General features: G+C 43.3%; 1 protein-coding gene across 1 annotated transcript in view; it reads left to right on the top strand.

Moving 5' to 3' along the window:
- The window catches only part of LOC8028558 (beta-hexosaminidase subunit alpha), a 108929-nt gene that overhangs the window by 27656 nt on the left and 65285 nt on the right, over window positions 1–15988 (top strand). Inside the window, exon 2 of the mRNA XM_040208928.2 lies at window positions 9933–10263. Within this exon, the coding sequence (XP_040064862.1) occupies window positions 9933–10263 (331 nt within the window). The remainder of the gene's footprint in view (window positions 1–9932; window positions 10264–15988) is intronic.

The raw sequence follows: 15988 nt of genomic DNA, 5'->3' as shown, positions 1-15988 counted from the left end.
TCCTTCACGTTAATCATCTTAGCGCAATGTCAGTCTGAAAACAAAAAAAAAAAAAACAGCCGCGTTCACTCACTCCATTAGCAGCCTGACTATATTTGGCCAAAGTTTATCATAGTGAAAATCTAGGGATGATGAAGAACAAGGCACGTGCTGAGTTTAAGACATTGTCAAAGTTCGGATAGTTTGGTCATTGCAGCGATTGCACTCGACCGCTACCCGAATGCTTGTCGAGGCGTTAATTGTCACAATACCAAATTGAGAGCCCATACAGTGCTCGTCTCCAGTCGTATTTGGTTGTCGTTACCACGACCAAAGAAACCCTGTGATCCCCATGATTCGTCATTATGTTATGCGAATACGAGATCGGAAGGAGAAGTCCGTTTTTATATTTGATATTGCACCGCGACAAATATCGTTTTGGTCAGTAGCGTTGCGTGCCAGTATTTCTGGTTCGTACTTGGGACAGGAAGCCTGTGTAAAGTGAAAATATTCCAACCTTATATCGTTTGACGCATCGTTTAAATATGATTTGTAGCTGTAGATCCTCGTAGGTGCACTCACGTACGACATATTCTTAGCCGTGACTTCCACAATATCTGAAACTGAATAGGGTACGCAGGCAGATTAGAAACAACTCTCCGAGCGAAGCCCGCAATCTATCCGTGTTTATCAGAGGCGAAAGCGGCACTCCAAAAAATGATCTCCGTATTCCAAACTCTCGACGTTATCTGGATGTGAGAAGCAATTCCAAGTACGCCGAAGTTGCTGCTACTCGGCGAAGGCAGCCAATGCGCCCAACCCGTATCGCCACTGGGAGCATTCTGCAGTGGTTTGGCGGCAGTGTATCCACAAAAGAGTCACACCACAGTGATATGCCTTGACTGAAATCGGTCTGTTATCAGTCCGCCATCCAAAAGGCCCGAGTATTGATTGAAGCCACACGTGATGGGAAAACTGGTCAGTGAGTTTGAGTTTGCACTGCCAGAAATCAGTAAAGTTTATTTTATCGCACTTCAAGTGGGGTGATCCTATTTGTCCGCGTTCTTCATGATATTCGTGACTGTTTCTTTTTCTCATCCGCGTTATTAAGCAAACGCCTTCTTGATAAGAAAGCCGTATGTGTGAGCGTGGACCCGAGCGAAGCGGAGATTCGACAAGGGGCCCGATTCAGCGTTTTGCTGAGATTTCTGTTCAATCGATAAGGTCTGAGCGCTTAAGGCCTGTTCACACACTTGTGACCTCTTAGAACTCTTGTGCCTTGGAACCTAATATCTCTAACGACGAGAGGACACGCTGGCGTCATCTATTGGGTAGCAGTGTAAACTTGGCGCTCCGACATATTTTCTATTTCTCTCGCGCACTATTTTTTTTCTTTTTTGGCTCTAAAATCTTTCGTTAAAGTTATAAGGGAGCTTTCTCATACGTATTACGCACATTTGACCTCGGAAATCCTGCAAAACCTTCGCTCTTGTGAAATACAGTTCCAAAGTCACCGCATAGATGGTGCCTACGTGCCAGTGTGTTCTCTCGTCCTAAGAAATTTTACGAGGTTTCAACAGGTCTCGTTTCGCTCGGTCATACTCGCTCGCAAGTGTGTGAACGGGCCTTTACATATCACTTGTGTTTAATCAGGACCTCTGCGTTTGCCCACGGTTTGCGACACCGAAAATCTAGCAGTCCATCCATGCATGGTTCGCCCATCTAGAAGTTGCCGGATAAACACAATGAAAGGTCCGCTGGGAAGAAACGCTCGAAGCCCTTTTATGATTTTAAGATCATCGCATTATTTATATTAAGCGTACCCCTTCCGCGTTGAAATTACGGCTGATTCTTCATATAAATAAACACCTGCATACGTAAACGACTTCGCCGACCCGGGATATGAAAAAAAATCGGCAGCGCTTTTCATTTAGTAATCCAGCCGCAAATTGACATGCGTTTTTGATGTCCACAAAGCGAACTTATTTTACATGTGGGAGTTATCCGTTTAGAAGTAATATCTCATCTTTTATTCACCAAATGGCGGTAACACTATCTTGATATTCTTAAAAACTGTACGCATAATAGAGTAAAATTTGTCCCTATATTTGGCTCGCCGGTTTGTTTCACTTTTTCTCGCATGCATGATTGTTGGTGTACTTCAGTGATCCCACGTCTTCCAGAAATATTAGCTAGTATATTTTTATTGCAATGCAGCTTTTGGTTTAAAAAAAATAGGCCTACTGTGAAAATTTTAGATGTGATTTGACACAACACAATTAGCTGGAGGGGCACAGTTTAAAGAGGGAGTAAAAAGATAACTTATGGACCCTATTTGTATTGCCTTATATCAACAAAAATGTGGATTTCGAATTATTACCTCTGCGGTTTATGAAGCGCGCTTATCATTAGTGTATTTTCGACTGCCTGAAATGACCATGCGACACTCTGGGGAACATGAGCGACAAATCTTCACAACAACTTTGTAAAAATTTTTAACAGATATTCAGTCTTATTCTATCTTCGTGTGATAAATTGAGAATGACGAAAATAATGGTGTATTCATTGCTGTTCTGGTATTAGTTGTACAATATTACATCACGGGACTGCGATACAGTTTCGTTTTGAAACGCATGCGGGTTTTCTGCCATTTGGTAAGCATGCTAATCGTGCTGCGAGCTGTGGAACGAAGTCGCGAAGAGCGAGTCTGCGTTAGAATTACAACAAAACAAAGAGGGAAGCATAGAAAAATTACCCCAAGGAGGCTTGGTGAAGTCATTAGTGAAATGGAATGCGCCCGACCTCCTGGTCACCGGTACATTGGGTTCAAACGGTCTGCGTACGTCGTATATACAATTCGTTAAACATACTAAGTAGCGAAAAAAAAAGACTAAATTACGAAGTAATCAGGACAAGGGTTTGTCCAGTCTACTTCGTGTCCTTGTCTTTTTTTGCGCTATTTTAAATGTATAACTAAGACGGATTAACTAGCCCAGGAACGTACCTTAGTGGAGTAAATAGAATTGTTTTGCCGATGTAGTTCTAGGACGTTGTGGTTTTCCATTATTTACCTCTAAAAAGGTCTTTCTTGGCATAAGCTGAATATGCCACTCCTTAATTACTCTAATGCCACTTTTTTCGCTTTTATTTCCGGCCTTCTCCTCCTTCCTCTGCGAGCGTAACGGAATGTTCCCGATGAAAGCAAAGACTCATTTCGCTGCAATCATGGCCCGTCATTTTACAACCGTATCGAAACGCGACTTGACCGACCAAAGTTGCAAGTTGTTTCTACGAATTCTCCTCTGTAGGACAACTGCGGTAGCGCAAACAGTATACGTGTCGGCGCAAGGCCGAACACCTAAAAGCCTAGCATTGTGCATTATAGAAACTTGGGAAGAGGAATAGACAAGAACATGGCTGGGTCATCTGAAGATCGAGCTCTGGTTGAAATAATTAGTAAGCAATGGCAAGGCAAACTGCTTTTTTTTTTACTGCACTTGTCGAATGCGTTTGAACGCGAACGTCCAACGCCGGACTCCAGGATTGCTCGTTCTAACGTATCCAACGAGTGGAGTGGAGAAAAAGGCGTTAAGGCCCGACCACACTAGCGTGAACGGCGCCACCGGGCGGCGCCGCCGGGCGGCACCGCCGTCCGGCGTCCCAGCGCGAGGAGTCCACATTGGCCTCCGTTTTGCAGGCGTCACGTGACAGCACTGGTTCCCGCGATCGCGCCTCCCGTCGGATTTCCCGCTCTTTCGTCGTCTGCTCTTCGTTACATTCTTCCGTTCCGCACTCGCTGCCACACATGGTAGGAATCCATAATGACCTAGTGATCAGCGTGAATGTGATTATCCTAGCCTGTTCGTTGATCTTGCGACGTCGCCGCGCTCTGAAGGGAAGGAGGCGCAGGTTTTGGGTCCGGCCGAGTTGGTTCTACCGAAACACCGCGGGACAGGACAGGTCTGGCGCGCCGCCGGGGCTTTGCTGCCCCGGCGGCGCGCCAGAGATGAAGGCTACTTTCGAAAGTGTCACCAAATCAACACGACATCCGTCACAACACAGACGACATGCAACAAGTGCCACGGAGAAACTCGCTTGTAATTCCGAATTCCTCTCCTATAATTTCCCAGCGGTTGTTCTTAGCGTCCTTATCTAGGTAGTCTGGCTGCGTCTTGTCATATAAAAAGGGAAACAGTCGCACAGTTTCAAGGAACCGCTCCGTTGGGGAAGGCATCGGGGGAAAATAGGAAGAGCAGACGACGCGAAACACGTCCTTCGGAACGTGAAAGACGAGCCGAGGACCGGCTTGAGCGTTGCCATGGCATCGCGACGTCACTATCTACGCCACTTCCCATTGGCTCCTCTCTTCTGCGGCGTGCGGCGCCCGGCTTTGAACCGCGCACGGAGCGGTTGACTCTGCGGCGCCGTACGTCGCGCCGTTGAAGCCGAAAACTGGTTTCGGTCGGCAAACGGCAGCACCGACCGTCGCGCCGCAGGCCTCCGCGACGCCAGTGTGGTCGTGCCTTTAGAGAGCGGAAAGCCGGCGTCCGGCGTTTGCCGTTCGCGGTCGAACAGGTTTGACGAGGGCAGACAAAGGGACCAGTAGTCATATTTCCGGCGTCCCTCACGCGCTCCGGTTTCCTTCTACCACGCAGTTTCTGCCCGCATAGGCAAAGCCGGAGCCTCAAAGAGGCCGCCTATGTTACAATTATCGGAGCAAAATATCAGACGTGTGCTGTCACTTGTCGACTCGAATGCCTGGCTTTATCATGGTGGCGTAGTTGGAGCGAAATCTTGACCCCCTGACTTCTCTCATCAAGTCCGGTCTGCGCCGCCATCTTGCGCTGACAACAAATATATAATATTCGTTACCCAAACCAACGTATTTGAAGAGCTGAGATGTAGGTTCCCGGGAAAACCGGAATTATTTTTATGCTAGTAGATTAATCCGGCCAATAAAAAATAATGTAAAGAATGGCTGAGATGTGAACCTACATCTCAGCTCTTCAACAAGGGACCACGATTCTAGATAAGTAAATACAGTAGATCATAATTTGCGGGACCAAAATTCACGAAACTTTTAACTAATAAAAAAAAGTTCTAAAATCTCGGTCGGAACTTGAAGCAGCGCAGATCATTTTGATTGGGCGGTAAGCAAAGAGTACATTGAGGTTATGTACTTTCAGCGAAGTATTCACCCAAAACAATTTATTTTGCACGTATTTCTTTGGGAATTAGAAAAAGGTTCCAAGTTTTCGGCATAAATATCACTTTTTTGAAGCCATAGCTTTAAAAACTTAAGCTTTTCTGAAGGTATAGCGTTTTTTTATGTCGGTGAGGGTTGTGCGGACGACCTTGAAAAACAGGATGTTCGGTGGTTTTGTGGCGGTTGTAGTTCTGTATATAAGGAGGTTGGTTGAATAAAATTATTAACTCAGCTAGGTACGCTGTCTACCCCTGTTACTTTCTCTTCAACTGTAAAAAAACTACACCTTCTGCCCCAGTCTCGGCTTAAAATCATGAATTGCATGTAGCTCTGAGAACTACTGCAATTCACTTTGAGTTTGGAGTGATTGCAAAAAGCAGGAGTTTTGTTTTGGATGTCAACCCCGAGATACACGCATGTTTTGGAATCGTTCCCAGGGACACTGAATTTTCAAAAAAATTTCTTGTGTGTGCTTACATAGGAGATATATATATATATATATATAAAACTGAGAAGAAAAAAACCCTTAGTGAAAAACAGCAACAACGGGCGATTTAATCTTCGACGTTTCGGCCGGAGTCCGGCCTTCGTCAGGAAGACTTCCTTCCTGACTTCCTGACGAAGGCCGGACTCCGGCCGAAACGTCGAAGATTAAATCGCCCGTTGTTGCTGTTTTTCACTAAGGGTTTTTTTCTTCTCAGTTTTATACCCACGCCTTCGGCCTCCCGCCACCATGCCCGTTATATATATATATATATATATATATATGGGTGGTTTCATCTCAAATCGTGCAGGCAAAAAGGGTCGAATTTTTAATTTCGATGAAAAAAATATATGTTATGGCGCCGTTTCTAAAACCGCAGTCGACACAAACCGCAAGTTCGTCCGATTTTTTGTTCTCGACTTATGAATTTTGAAAGAGGTCGCGGCGAAAAGCAGTGTTTTTCACACCCGTCGTGGGTCGGATGTTTCGCTTGATCTCCCGCCATGGATTTTCAGTCCACATTATATTAACTTTTTTCAAGCACTCTGTGGACACATTTAAAAGGCTCCAATACAATGAAATAATTTTAGGCCTTTTGCTTTTTTTCTGTAAAAATGTCAAAAACGCCTCCTCGGTCAATTGTTGACCAACTTTGACAATTAATTACTGGCGATCTACTTGGGTTACACCGATATTTTTTATGTCTACGGAGAGCCCAAAACACGCTCTTTATATTTATTATAAAATTTCTTGGCTGTATAATATATTCTTTGCGGTACGTTTACGTTAATATTATGCAAAAACCAAAAAGTACCATTTTTGAAATTGATTTTCTCAAAAAACCCATTTTTTATTTTTTTTATTTTTTGTTCACATGTAGATATGATAGTTGTCTACACGAAAATTAAGCCTAGAAAGTGTATATTTTGTTTGCATGTTTTATATTTAGTCCTCAATATCGGAAAAAGACGTCTTTGTTATGCAAGACCTAAGTCAGACATAGCGACCCATGCGTCTCTATGAATTGTGAAAAAGTTATCTTGAATTTTCTTCTGCATTTTGTAATCAATTAGAAACGGATTTTGTGGTATTGAATATTTATGTATGTTTTGATAAGAGCGGGAACCATGAGATACATATCTAACCAAATCAGCAGGCCTAGTAGACTTTCAATAACCAAAAGGCACAGACATTGTATTGTTTCGATTTATAAACCTTTCAAAGTAAACTAGCACGACTAGCTATTAGCTGTCATATTACTAAGACAAAGAAAGTCACCACATCGTCGATATATTATATACAATTCTTTACGAAACCAAACACTGGGGCTTGTTTATCGCACATCGCACAGGTCACCAGGGAATGTCCTTTCACTTCCGTAATACACAAAAGTGGTGACACAGAAACGGTCCATAACACACAGACAGTGTGTCACGGAGAGGGGTAGGAAATAAAAATAAATAAATAGGAATTAAATTGCCCAACTCCGATCTTAACGAAAATTGCGTTAAACAAAAAATGAAGTATTTAGGTTCGAGCGGTGGCAAGGCGATAGGTCCACGCCTGGTGGAGAGTCAGACAAAGAAGTCGACGGCACGTAAAGGTAAAACAAAAACAAAAAAATCAATAATTTAATAAAGACTGGAAAACTCAGCCGCACATGGCAAGAACAAAAACCAACTCCCCCGGGCATTCCCTAAACGGGACGCAACCAAATGCGTGCGAACACGCTCCCTACATCACCGCCAGGCCGCTACGCCATGACGAAATAAACCCAACAACTGAACAGTGCTAACAAACAGTTAGTAAGAAAACATTGAAAAAAAAAAAAAACGTTTAGAAAGAACCGCACCCGAGAAACAAAGTTCAGCGGGGCGAAGAAACACACACGAGTCGGCCCCACGACATTGAAGTCTGGCAGGATGACGGCGTCCAGATGATGCTCGAATCTGTTTCTCCCTCTATTACGCACATCCACGACGGCTGTGCGGAACTGTAGCTGTACGAAAGAATGTGACGAATAGATTCGAGCAGGCGATGCGCGAGAAGGTAACCGAGACTATGCTTCAAGCTTCATATCGGGAGAGGAGCTTTCGAGGTAGTTTCTGCAGTTACTCAAACTTTCTCTTTCCCCTTCCCTTTTTTAAAAAAACACGTCAGCCGGCGCTAACGTTTCATCTTGGGAGAAGCCCACTCTTCACAAACGGTTATAGTTGACAAGGAGGCTGACTTCGACCCAACTAGTCTCCAGGCAGAATACAAACACAGGTATATTTACCAACACGCTCGTTTTAATGTCTGTCTCCGGGCTTTGCTGTTTCCAAAAGAGATAACCCTTTATAAGGACACAGCGAGCGGGTTGGTGGGGATAATTAAACTTAAACACTCCCTTCTCGTTTTCTTCCTCAAGTTTAATAGATAACCCTTCGGTGCTATCGGATCTCCCCGGAGAGAGAGAGAGCGCACGGCCGTTTCAAGGTAAGGATAGGGCGCTCGAAGCTAGGGCAAACAGGCGGTATCGTTTCACGCATGCACGGATGGCTGGTTTCAAATTTCCCCACATCCCTAACGAAACCGGCCCATCTTCGTGTGTGCGTCTGCGGGATTTCTGTCCCGCGCCGCCGGTTTTAGCGCGCACGCGGCGTTGTTTTGGCTGGCAGAACAGTTGTTAACCGTCGACATTGTAAGGCCGTGGTGTCCTCATCCTTTCAGGCAACGATTCCTTTGCTTTCCCTTGTGCAATACTCTGACTGACTCCTCCTGGGTGGCTGTCACTGTTCGCCGCGTCAACGACACAATCGTACCATTTCACTCCTCGTGACACAGGGTGCGCTGCTCGCTTTCCTCTCACGGGCCGTCCCATCTAACACAACGAGCGCGAAAGGTCGTGGTCATCTGCTGGCTCCGAAAGGGCGGGACGCTCATGCAGGCCAATTAGGGCCCTGAATCAATAAGACGTCTGTCAACTGCTACACGTTAAAAATTTATGACACCTGCTGGTCTGTTAAGAAGTGTTGCTTTCTCTTTTTGGAACTCCTCCGATGTAGCTTGCCGCCTTTATTCGAATTTAAATAATCAATAAATATATCAGGGTGGAAATACTGTATTTCATTTTGATGTGGAAACGTTGAAAAAAAAGAAAAAAACTATTTCCAAGCTTGTGAAGACGCGCAATTCGCAAGTCCATTTCGAGCCGTAAAAACACGTTTTTGTACGATATTGATGCTTAAATGTAGAACATACAAACAAAATATACACTTTCTAGGCTTGATTTTCGTGTAGACAACTATCATATCTACATTTGAACAAAAAATAAAAAAAATAAAAAATGGGTTTTTTGAGAAAATCAATTTCAAAAATGGCACTTTTTGGTTTTTGCATAATATTAACGTAAACGTACCGCAAAGGATATTTTATACAACCAAGGCATTTTATAATAAATATAAAGAGCGTGTTTTGGGCTCTCCGTGGAGATAAAAAATATCGGTGTAACCCAACTAGATCGCCAGTAATTAATTGTCAAAGTTCGTCAACAATTGACCGAGGAGGCGTTTTTGACATTTTTACAGAAAAAAAGCAAAAGGCCTAAAATTATTTCATGGTATTGGAGCCTTTTAAATATGTCCACAGAGTGCTTGAAAAAAGTTAATATAATGTGGACTGAAAATCCATGGCGGGAGATCAAGCGAAACATCCGACCCACGACGGGTGTGAAAAACACTGCTTTTCGCCGCGGCCTCTTTAAAAATTCATAAGTCGAGAAGAAAAAATCCGACGAACTTGCGGTTTGTGTCGACTGCGGTTTTAGAAACGGCGCCATAACATATATTTTTTCATCGAAATTAAAAATTCGACCCTTTTTGCCTGCACGATTTGAGATGAAACCACCCATATATATATATATATATATATCGCTAAATCCCCCCTCCCCCCCCCCCCCAAAAAAAAAAAAAAGAAAAAAGTTAGTGTAATGGTTACGTTGCAAGACAGATTTTGAGTTAGGAGTGATCCTGAAACATGCTTTAATTTTGAGTTGCTGACCCTGAATTAGAAACACAAGTTTCGGAATGGCAGAAATGAGTCTCGCTTGATAAATATTAAGCTAAAATGTTTTTTTTATCAAGTTAATTTGTATGTCATATGCATCCTATCCAGGCAAACTAGAAATATTTTTTTTTTTGGGGGGGGGGGGGGGGTCTTAATGACCCCTTTAAAAACAAAATTTTTTTCCTGTGAACAATGGCCTTGTTCCCACCATTGCAGGTTACCCCGACGCAGGGCCAAGCGTGGCCTTATCCGAAGGAAATTCAAACCGGGCTCGAGGTCTTTCTTATAGACCCCAAGAGCTTCCAGCTGGTCCTGCGAACCCCCCAGGGGGCCCCGTGTGAACTGGCGTCGAGCGCCCTCCGCCGATACAACCCGTCCCTCCTCTTCGGCGGCTGCACCACGAGAAGTGGCGTCCACAGCCGCTGTGCCCCAAAAGGCAGACGGGCCGAGGCCTCCTCGTCGTCCGTGATCGGGCAGCTGCTACAGCTTGACGTCTTCCTGACTGGGCAGTGCGAGGGCATGCCCCACTTCAGCATGGACGAGAGTTGTGAGTCATTAGCTCTCTTTCGACAAGGACAATGATATAACCTTCTGTTTCCACTAAAATCTATGGTTTTATGAACCTGTAAGGTTAACATCCGTCTGCTGTTTGTGCCCCCTTCTAATAGTGTCTGCGCTCCCGTGCTTTCGTTTGCAACTACTTCCAGTATAAAATTAGGAACTGCCGGTGGTAGTATAATAGAAATGAGTTCTTGGTTTTTGTACAAATTTGATAAAGTTAGAACAATAGGCTGATGAATGAATTGTAGAATCAATTGATAAAAAAACACGAAAAAACTCCGAAGTTGCACAACGACATTTGCAAATTCCCAATGAGGCTTTACTTCTTCCTGAAATCATCAGATAACTTTTGAAATTGTATGTCGTTTTTATTTCCATGTTTCTAAATGTCTAAGGCGAACGTCGTTAACCTGCTATAAAAAATAAGGCGACCTTCCTGCAACAACAGTGGAACTTGTCTGGAGTTGCGTATAAGGCCTTCCTTCCGGCTTTCGTTTCCCTTGGATTTCAGTTAGATACACGTTGTCTTGACATCCGCATTGACGGCGCAAATTCATTTATGTGTTAATTTATTTTTCTTGCGCATGGAACATGAAGCATAAGGGAGGAGAGTGTTTATACAAATTGTTTCAGCGAAAGCTTTAAAAAATCCCACGGGTGGTAGAGAAAAAAAAATATAAACTCATTTCGGACCAAAAACAAAAAAATGCCAGCTGCAGCGGATGCCAGGAATTGCAAAAGACATACGAAGGAGCTAAATAATTGCCTGAAATGTACTAGTTACCTTTTTAGTTAGAGAATATAAACATCATAATTCACGATAAGTATCACCATAATTTTTTCCTGCGGGACAAAATAATTGCTCGGCCTGTCTACGTTTCCTCCCGTCTTGATCATCAACATAAGGTGGGCATTCCTAACTCTATCACAACCACGTTTTATTCATCTTTCGTCCCCCGTACATCCCAGGAGTGGAACCACCTTCCCCGGTCGATCGCCATTATCACGGACTCTGAATTCTTTAAAAGTACAATAACTAATTACTTTATTACTGAGTGTGTCTAAATATGTATTATGTTGTTTGCATTAACCTTCTTGTTGCTCTCCCCCTCTGTAATGCCTTCGGGCCCTGAAGGTATAATAAATTAAATGAAATGATATTGTTCCAATGAAATACATTCTAAGCATCCTAAAAAAAACACTATATCAAGCATTATTAAAATAGCGCGAACTTGACAAGGACAAAAAGTCTCAGATGCAACTGGACTGGTGCTGGCTTCCAATTAAGTTTATTGCATCATCCAACCAAGCAATATATACATCGCCTGCGAACATAAAAACACAAAAATGGTTATAAATTAAGATTACACGTATATCACGCGCCTATCTTCAGATAAAACCATCAAGAAAGGATAACTCTTTGTCAATGAGACACACAGACGACGTGCTGACGCACTTGCTCCCCCCCCCCCTTATTTTTTAATTAAAAAACGCCTCTAAATTTCCCTTACTTTCTTGCCCTTTGCTCTCTTCAGGAACTTGGTCAAATTCAAGAGCGGTTTACACCCAGATCATTTAAAGCGCTCAGCAAGATGACCACCCAAATTGCTTCGTACCGACAGATTATGTTCGCGCGCTCTCTCGTTGAAACACCGACTCGTTTCTCGAATATAAGTGCGGCCACAGCGAAGAGGAATTTCGTAAACAACCCCACTTGCGCAGTTAGTGTACATGACGGCATGTTTTTGTATTTTTGTTTTGCGCAATGATCACTTTTATGCCCAGTGAGCATAGGACATATGTTGCCAAGCTCGCAGGGAGCCGAGAAGAGATTAATACCATATCTATCAGCTATCTGTTCTTTTTTTTTTTTAATTATGCGATACCTTGTGCATATAGGGCACAACTTGCACTCTTTTTTTGTTGATTTGTTCTAGAGTACTATAGATATTTTGCGATCCTTTAAGTTTCTGTAATAGGCTCTCGCAAACGCGTGATAGTAGCATATTAGGCTACCCCGCAGATTTTACCTTCCTAAACTGCTAATAGAAGGCGGTTGACATTTTGTGCTCGTAACTTTTTTTGAGGGCCGCCTGTAAGCAATTCGAAGCTATTCGTCTTTTTATACACTTGGAGTGGGCACTTTCAAATGAGAAAATACTCTTTTTAGTTCGCGGGTTGTACATCCAGCACAAGTGTTGCCTAGAGAAATCAAGCTGCACATCTAAAAACTGAATGCAATTCTGATTTGCCATTTCGCAAGTGAACTTTAAACCTCCCGAGTGAACATTAAAAAAGTAAATAGTTTTTGAAGCAACATAAACTTCATTTATCCCGGTCAAATCTCCTAAAAAACTAAAAATCGTCAACGTATAGGTAAATCTTAAGCACATGTACAGTCGGCACGGAATGAAACGCGAACAGTGGGTGCATGGTTTTCGCTAGATGACGCACCCCCTGAACCAGATGGGAGCTGCAAGAAGATGGCTCCTCCTTTGATATGTTAAACTCTTGCTCAGTGCATCAAAACCTTCGGTGTTGCGTCTCTAGGTGACTCAGCGTGGGTCGAAAACCATGCTCTTCATGTTCGCGTTTCATTCCGTGCCGACTGTACATCTTCAAGATACCCAAAAATACGTTTATCCACTTCGCCCAGATAAATATCACACAACACTGCGGCGACAAAAGACCCAATAAATATACAATTTCTTTGTATGAAGAACTGGTCATTAAGGCCGACAGCTCTCGACTTAACATAGAATTCCAGGAGAGTTAGAAAGTTCTCACAGTTGATACCAGCCGAATTTCGGAACTTGATCCGTCCGGATTCCTAGATCTTGCCCCTTATATTATTGGAGAGTTCATTCTTTTGTGTTTGCATTTTCATGCTCGCAGTGGATGGTATATATTGCTTGCTTGGATGATGCCATAAACTTCGTTGGAAGTCAGCGCCAGTCCTGTTGCATCTGTGACTTTTTTTCCTTGTCAAGTTCGTGATATTTTAGTGGTGGCTAATACGAACCAACCAGCCCAATCAAAAGTTGTGTTACACTATATCAAATCATTTCAGACAAATAGAATGCAAAGACAGCATTTTACGGCGTTTAAAAGAAAAAAAGGAAAAAATCAATTTAGACACGTTTTTAGGTTTCCGTTTTTTATCGGAGCGCATCTTTGCTCTAGCGGTTCTGCTCCTCAGTTGCCGAAATGCGCGACATACGTGCGCCATACTTCCGTTCATCCAACAAAAGAGACGAGGTGGTAGCTTCACGCCTCGGCCACCGGGGAAAAGGACTGCCGACGCAAGGATGCGCTCCGATAGGATACCGAAACCTAGAAAAAAACCTACCAACTTAAGAGCTTTTTGTTTTTTTCTCGGAGTGACGTAAAATTATGTTTTTGCCTTACATGTTTTTAAAACGAGTTGACTTACAAAAATTCTTAGCAAGTTTCTCATCGGAACCATATGTTTATTTTCAGGAGATAAAATGTTTATTAGTAAATTATAGCTTGTAGTTATTTAGCTAATCAGTATTTTTTCTTTATCCCTGGTGTCCTCCGGAGGACACCAGAAAGGAAAGAGTTTCTTTTCCCCAGCCCTCATATTGCCGCCTACATGATTCGGAAGATGCGCTCCGCCGTTCATCTAGATTGGTTAGCGTACACTCATAACACGAGCGTAAACAAAAAGAAGGCCAGGATGACCTCTTTCCCGAACATTCTAGGCCAAATATTCGAGATGACGAGCAGAGTAAATATAGAGCCGAGCGCCGTATTGCCGATTCATTGGCCGATTCTCTTTCGCGACAGCCAGCTGTTACGCCGACGGACCGTCGCTTGCTGCTGCCGCCGTCGACATTCGCTGCTCTTTTCTCGACGTGCGTTCTTTTTCGTTTCCGGTACAGGTTCACCCCCCTTAACGCTTTGGTTAATTCTGTTTTTTCCTACCTCATCGTCTTTCATGGGTGGAAATATTTAGGCAAAATATATCTTGGCTTGGTAACGTATATTCACAGCATTCGGCGGTAGTTGATTCCACGAGGGCGCAACAGTATGTAGTGCCCCAGTGGACTTCCGGGAGTGTATTTATTTGATCTTCAGCAACGCACAGTGATCGGGCAAAAAGAGTTTCTTCGTAGAGGGAGCTGTAACATGTCCGTGAGAACTTGCGCGCATTTTTAGAAAGCTGTAGAAAAAATAGAAGAATGTGAAACAAATGGAAAAGAAGAGGAAAACCGCAAGCTCGCAGGGATCCGCCGATAGGGGGTTAGCGAGCTTGTGTGCAAACAAACATCGGTAAATACTAAGGCTATGTCAGATAGCCAATGTCATCCGTTCATTCATTTGTCCTATGATAGAAGACGTGCGCTTGCTAGAAGCTCTCTGGTTGGCGTCACATTGCCCCTCAAGAAAAAGGATTGTACTAGAGATGAGGTTCAGCGTTATCATCGGCCTATGAGACGCCGAAAGAGAGAGAGCAGCGTTTGGCCAGGAAGGACGAAGCAACGGAGCTCGTTCTGCTACGACCAATGGATGAGTGAGCCAACCAGCTCTGCCTCAAATTAACCAGTGGAATATGGCCATCACATTTCTCCGGCAAAGCACGGCAAACATGGCCCGTTTTTCTCCCCCCCCCCCCTCCCCCCCTTGGTGGCGAAGCAGCGGTGTAGCAAAACTGCTCACTGGTTTGAACAAAACCGGTGAGTAGATTCCCCCGGTTCGCCACGCCCCTGTGCAGTGGGAACGGGTCCGCATACGCTACGCTCCAACTGGAAAGTGGTTTGATCGAACCTTTGAGCAGTTTGACCAAACAGGTGTGTAGTTGACCAAACTGGAGTAGTTTGACCAAACCGGTATGCAATTTGATCAAAGCGTTGAGCACTTTGGTTATACCGCGAAGCGAAGGATCGAACCGGTTACGGGTTGACTGAACGGGTACCAGTCTGAACCTGTTCAAATTTAAAAGTTTCTTCTTTTCTTTTCAGCAGCGCGGTTTTAGGTTCAGTTTCGGTTCAGCTCTAAATAGAAAAAATATCGGTTCAAATCACTTTTAACCCATAAAGTTTGAATATATTTTTCTAATTATTGAAGCAGTTCTTTTATTTTTCGTACAACCCACTTATATCTTCAATTAACAAAAACAATAAATTACCTCATTTATTTAGACGTGGCAGTCTCAAAAAACATGGTTAAATATTCAAACGCTCTTTTTATGCAACCAACATTTCTGCCGTTTAACCCAATCGCATGTTTTATCCAAATAAGAAAAGAACAGTCATAAAATGAGTCCCTTAAAGTGGCCGTGATTTCTATAACCTGATATCAGTCTTACAACTTAGACCGTAATTTTGTTCTTAACATTGAGAATTTATACCATTAACAAAATCATGCTTCGATTTGAAAGCGCAAAACAAAGACAAGGGAATAGGATGAGCACCTCATTGGCATATGCGGGTGTTACTTTTTAATCGAAACAGATGTTTCGAAAAAGGCGCCATTACTGCTTGGTGAGTGCATGTTTCACCAATATCGTTCTTGAGCTCGGCGGACATTCAAGGGGCGGAATATCGTCACAGTCTGGTGAGTAATTATATAAAAAAATTAATTACTTTTTAATTAAACAAAAATACATATCTGGTTTCAATTAGAAACTAGCTGAGCGTCATTCAAGACCACTACATCAATAATTTTAGCAATGATTTGTGCGCGTG

Source organism: Ixodes scapularis, unplaced genomic scaffold (genome assembly GCF_016920785.2).
Source record: "Ixodes scapularis isolate PalLabHiFi unplaced genomic scaffold, ASM1692078v2 PGA_scaffold2__306_contigs__length_199485367, whole genome shotgun sequence".
In the NCBI taxonomy this organism is placed as follows: Eukaryota; Metazoa; Arthropoda; class Arachnida; order Ixodida; family Ixodidae; genus Ixodes; species Ixodes scapularis.
Note: the sequence above shows the minus strand (reverse complement) of the source record. Positions and strands in the feature narration are given on the sequence as shown.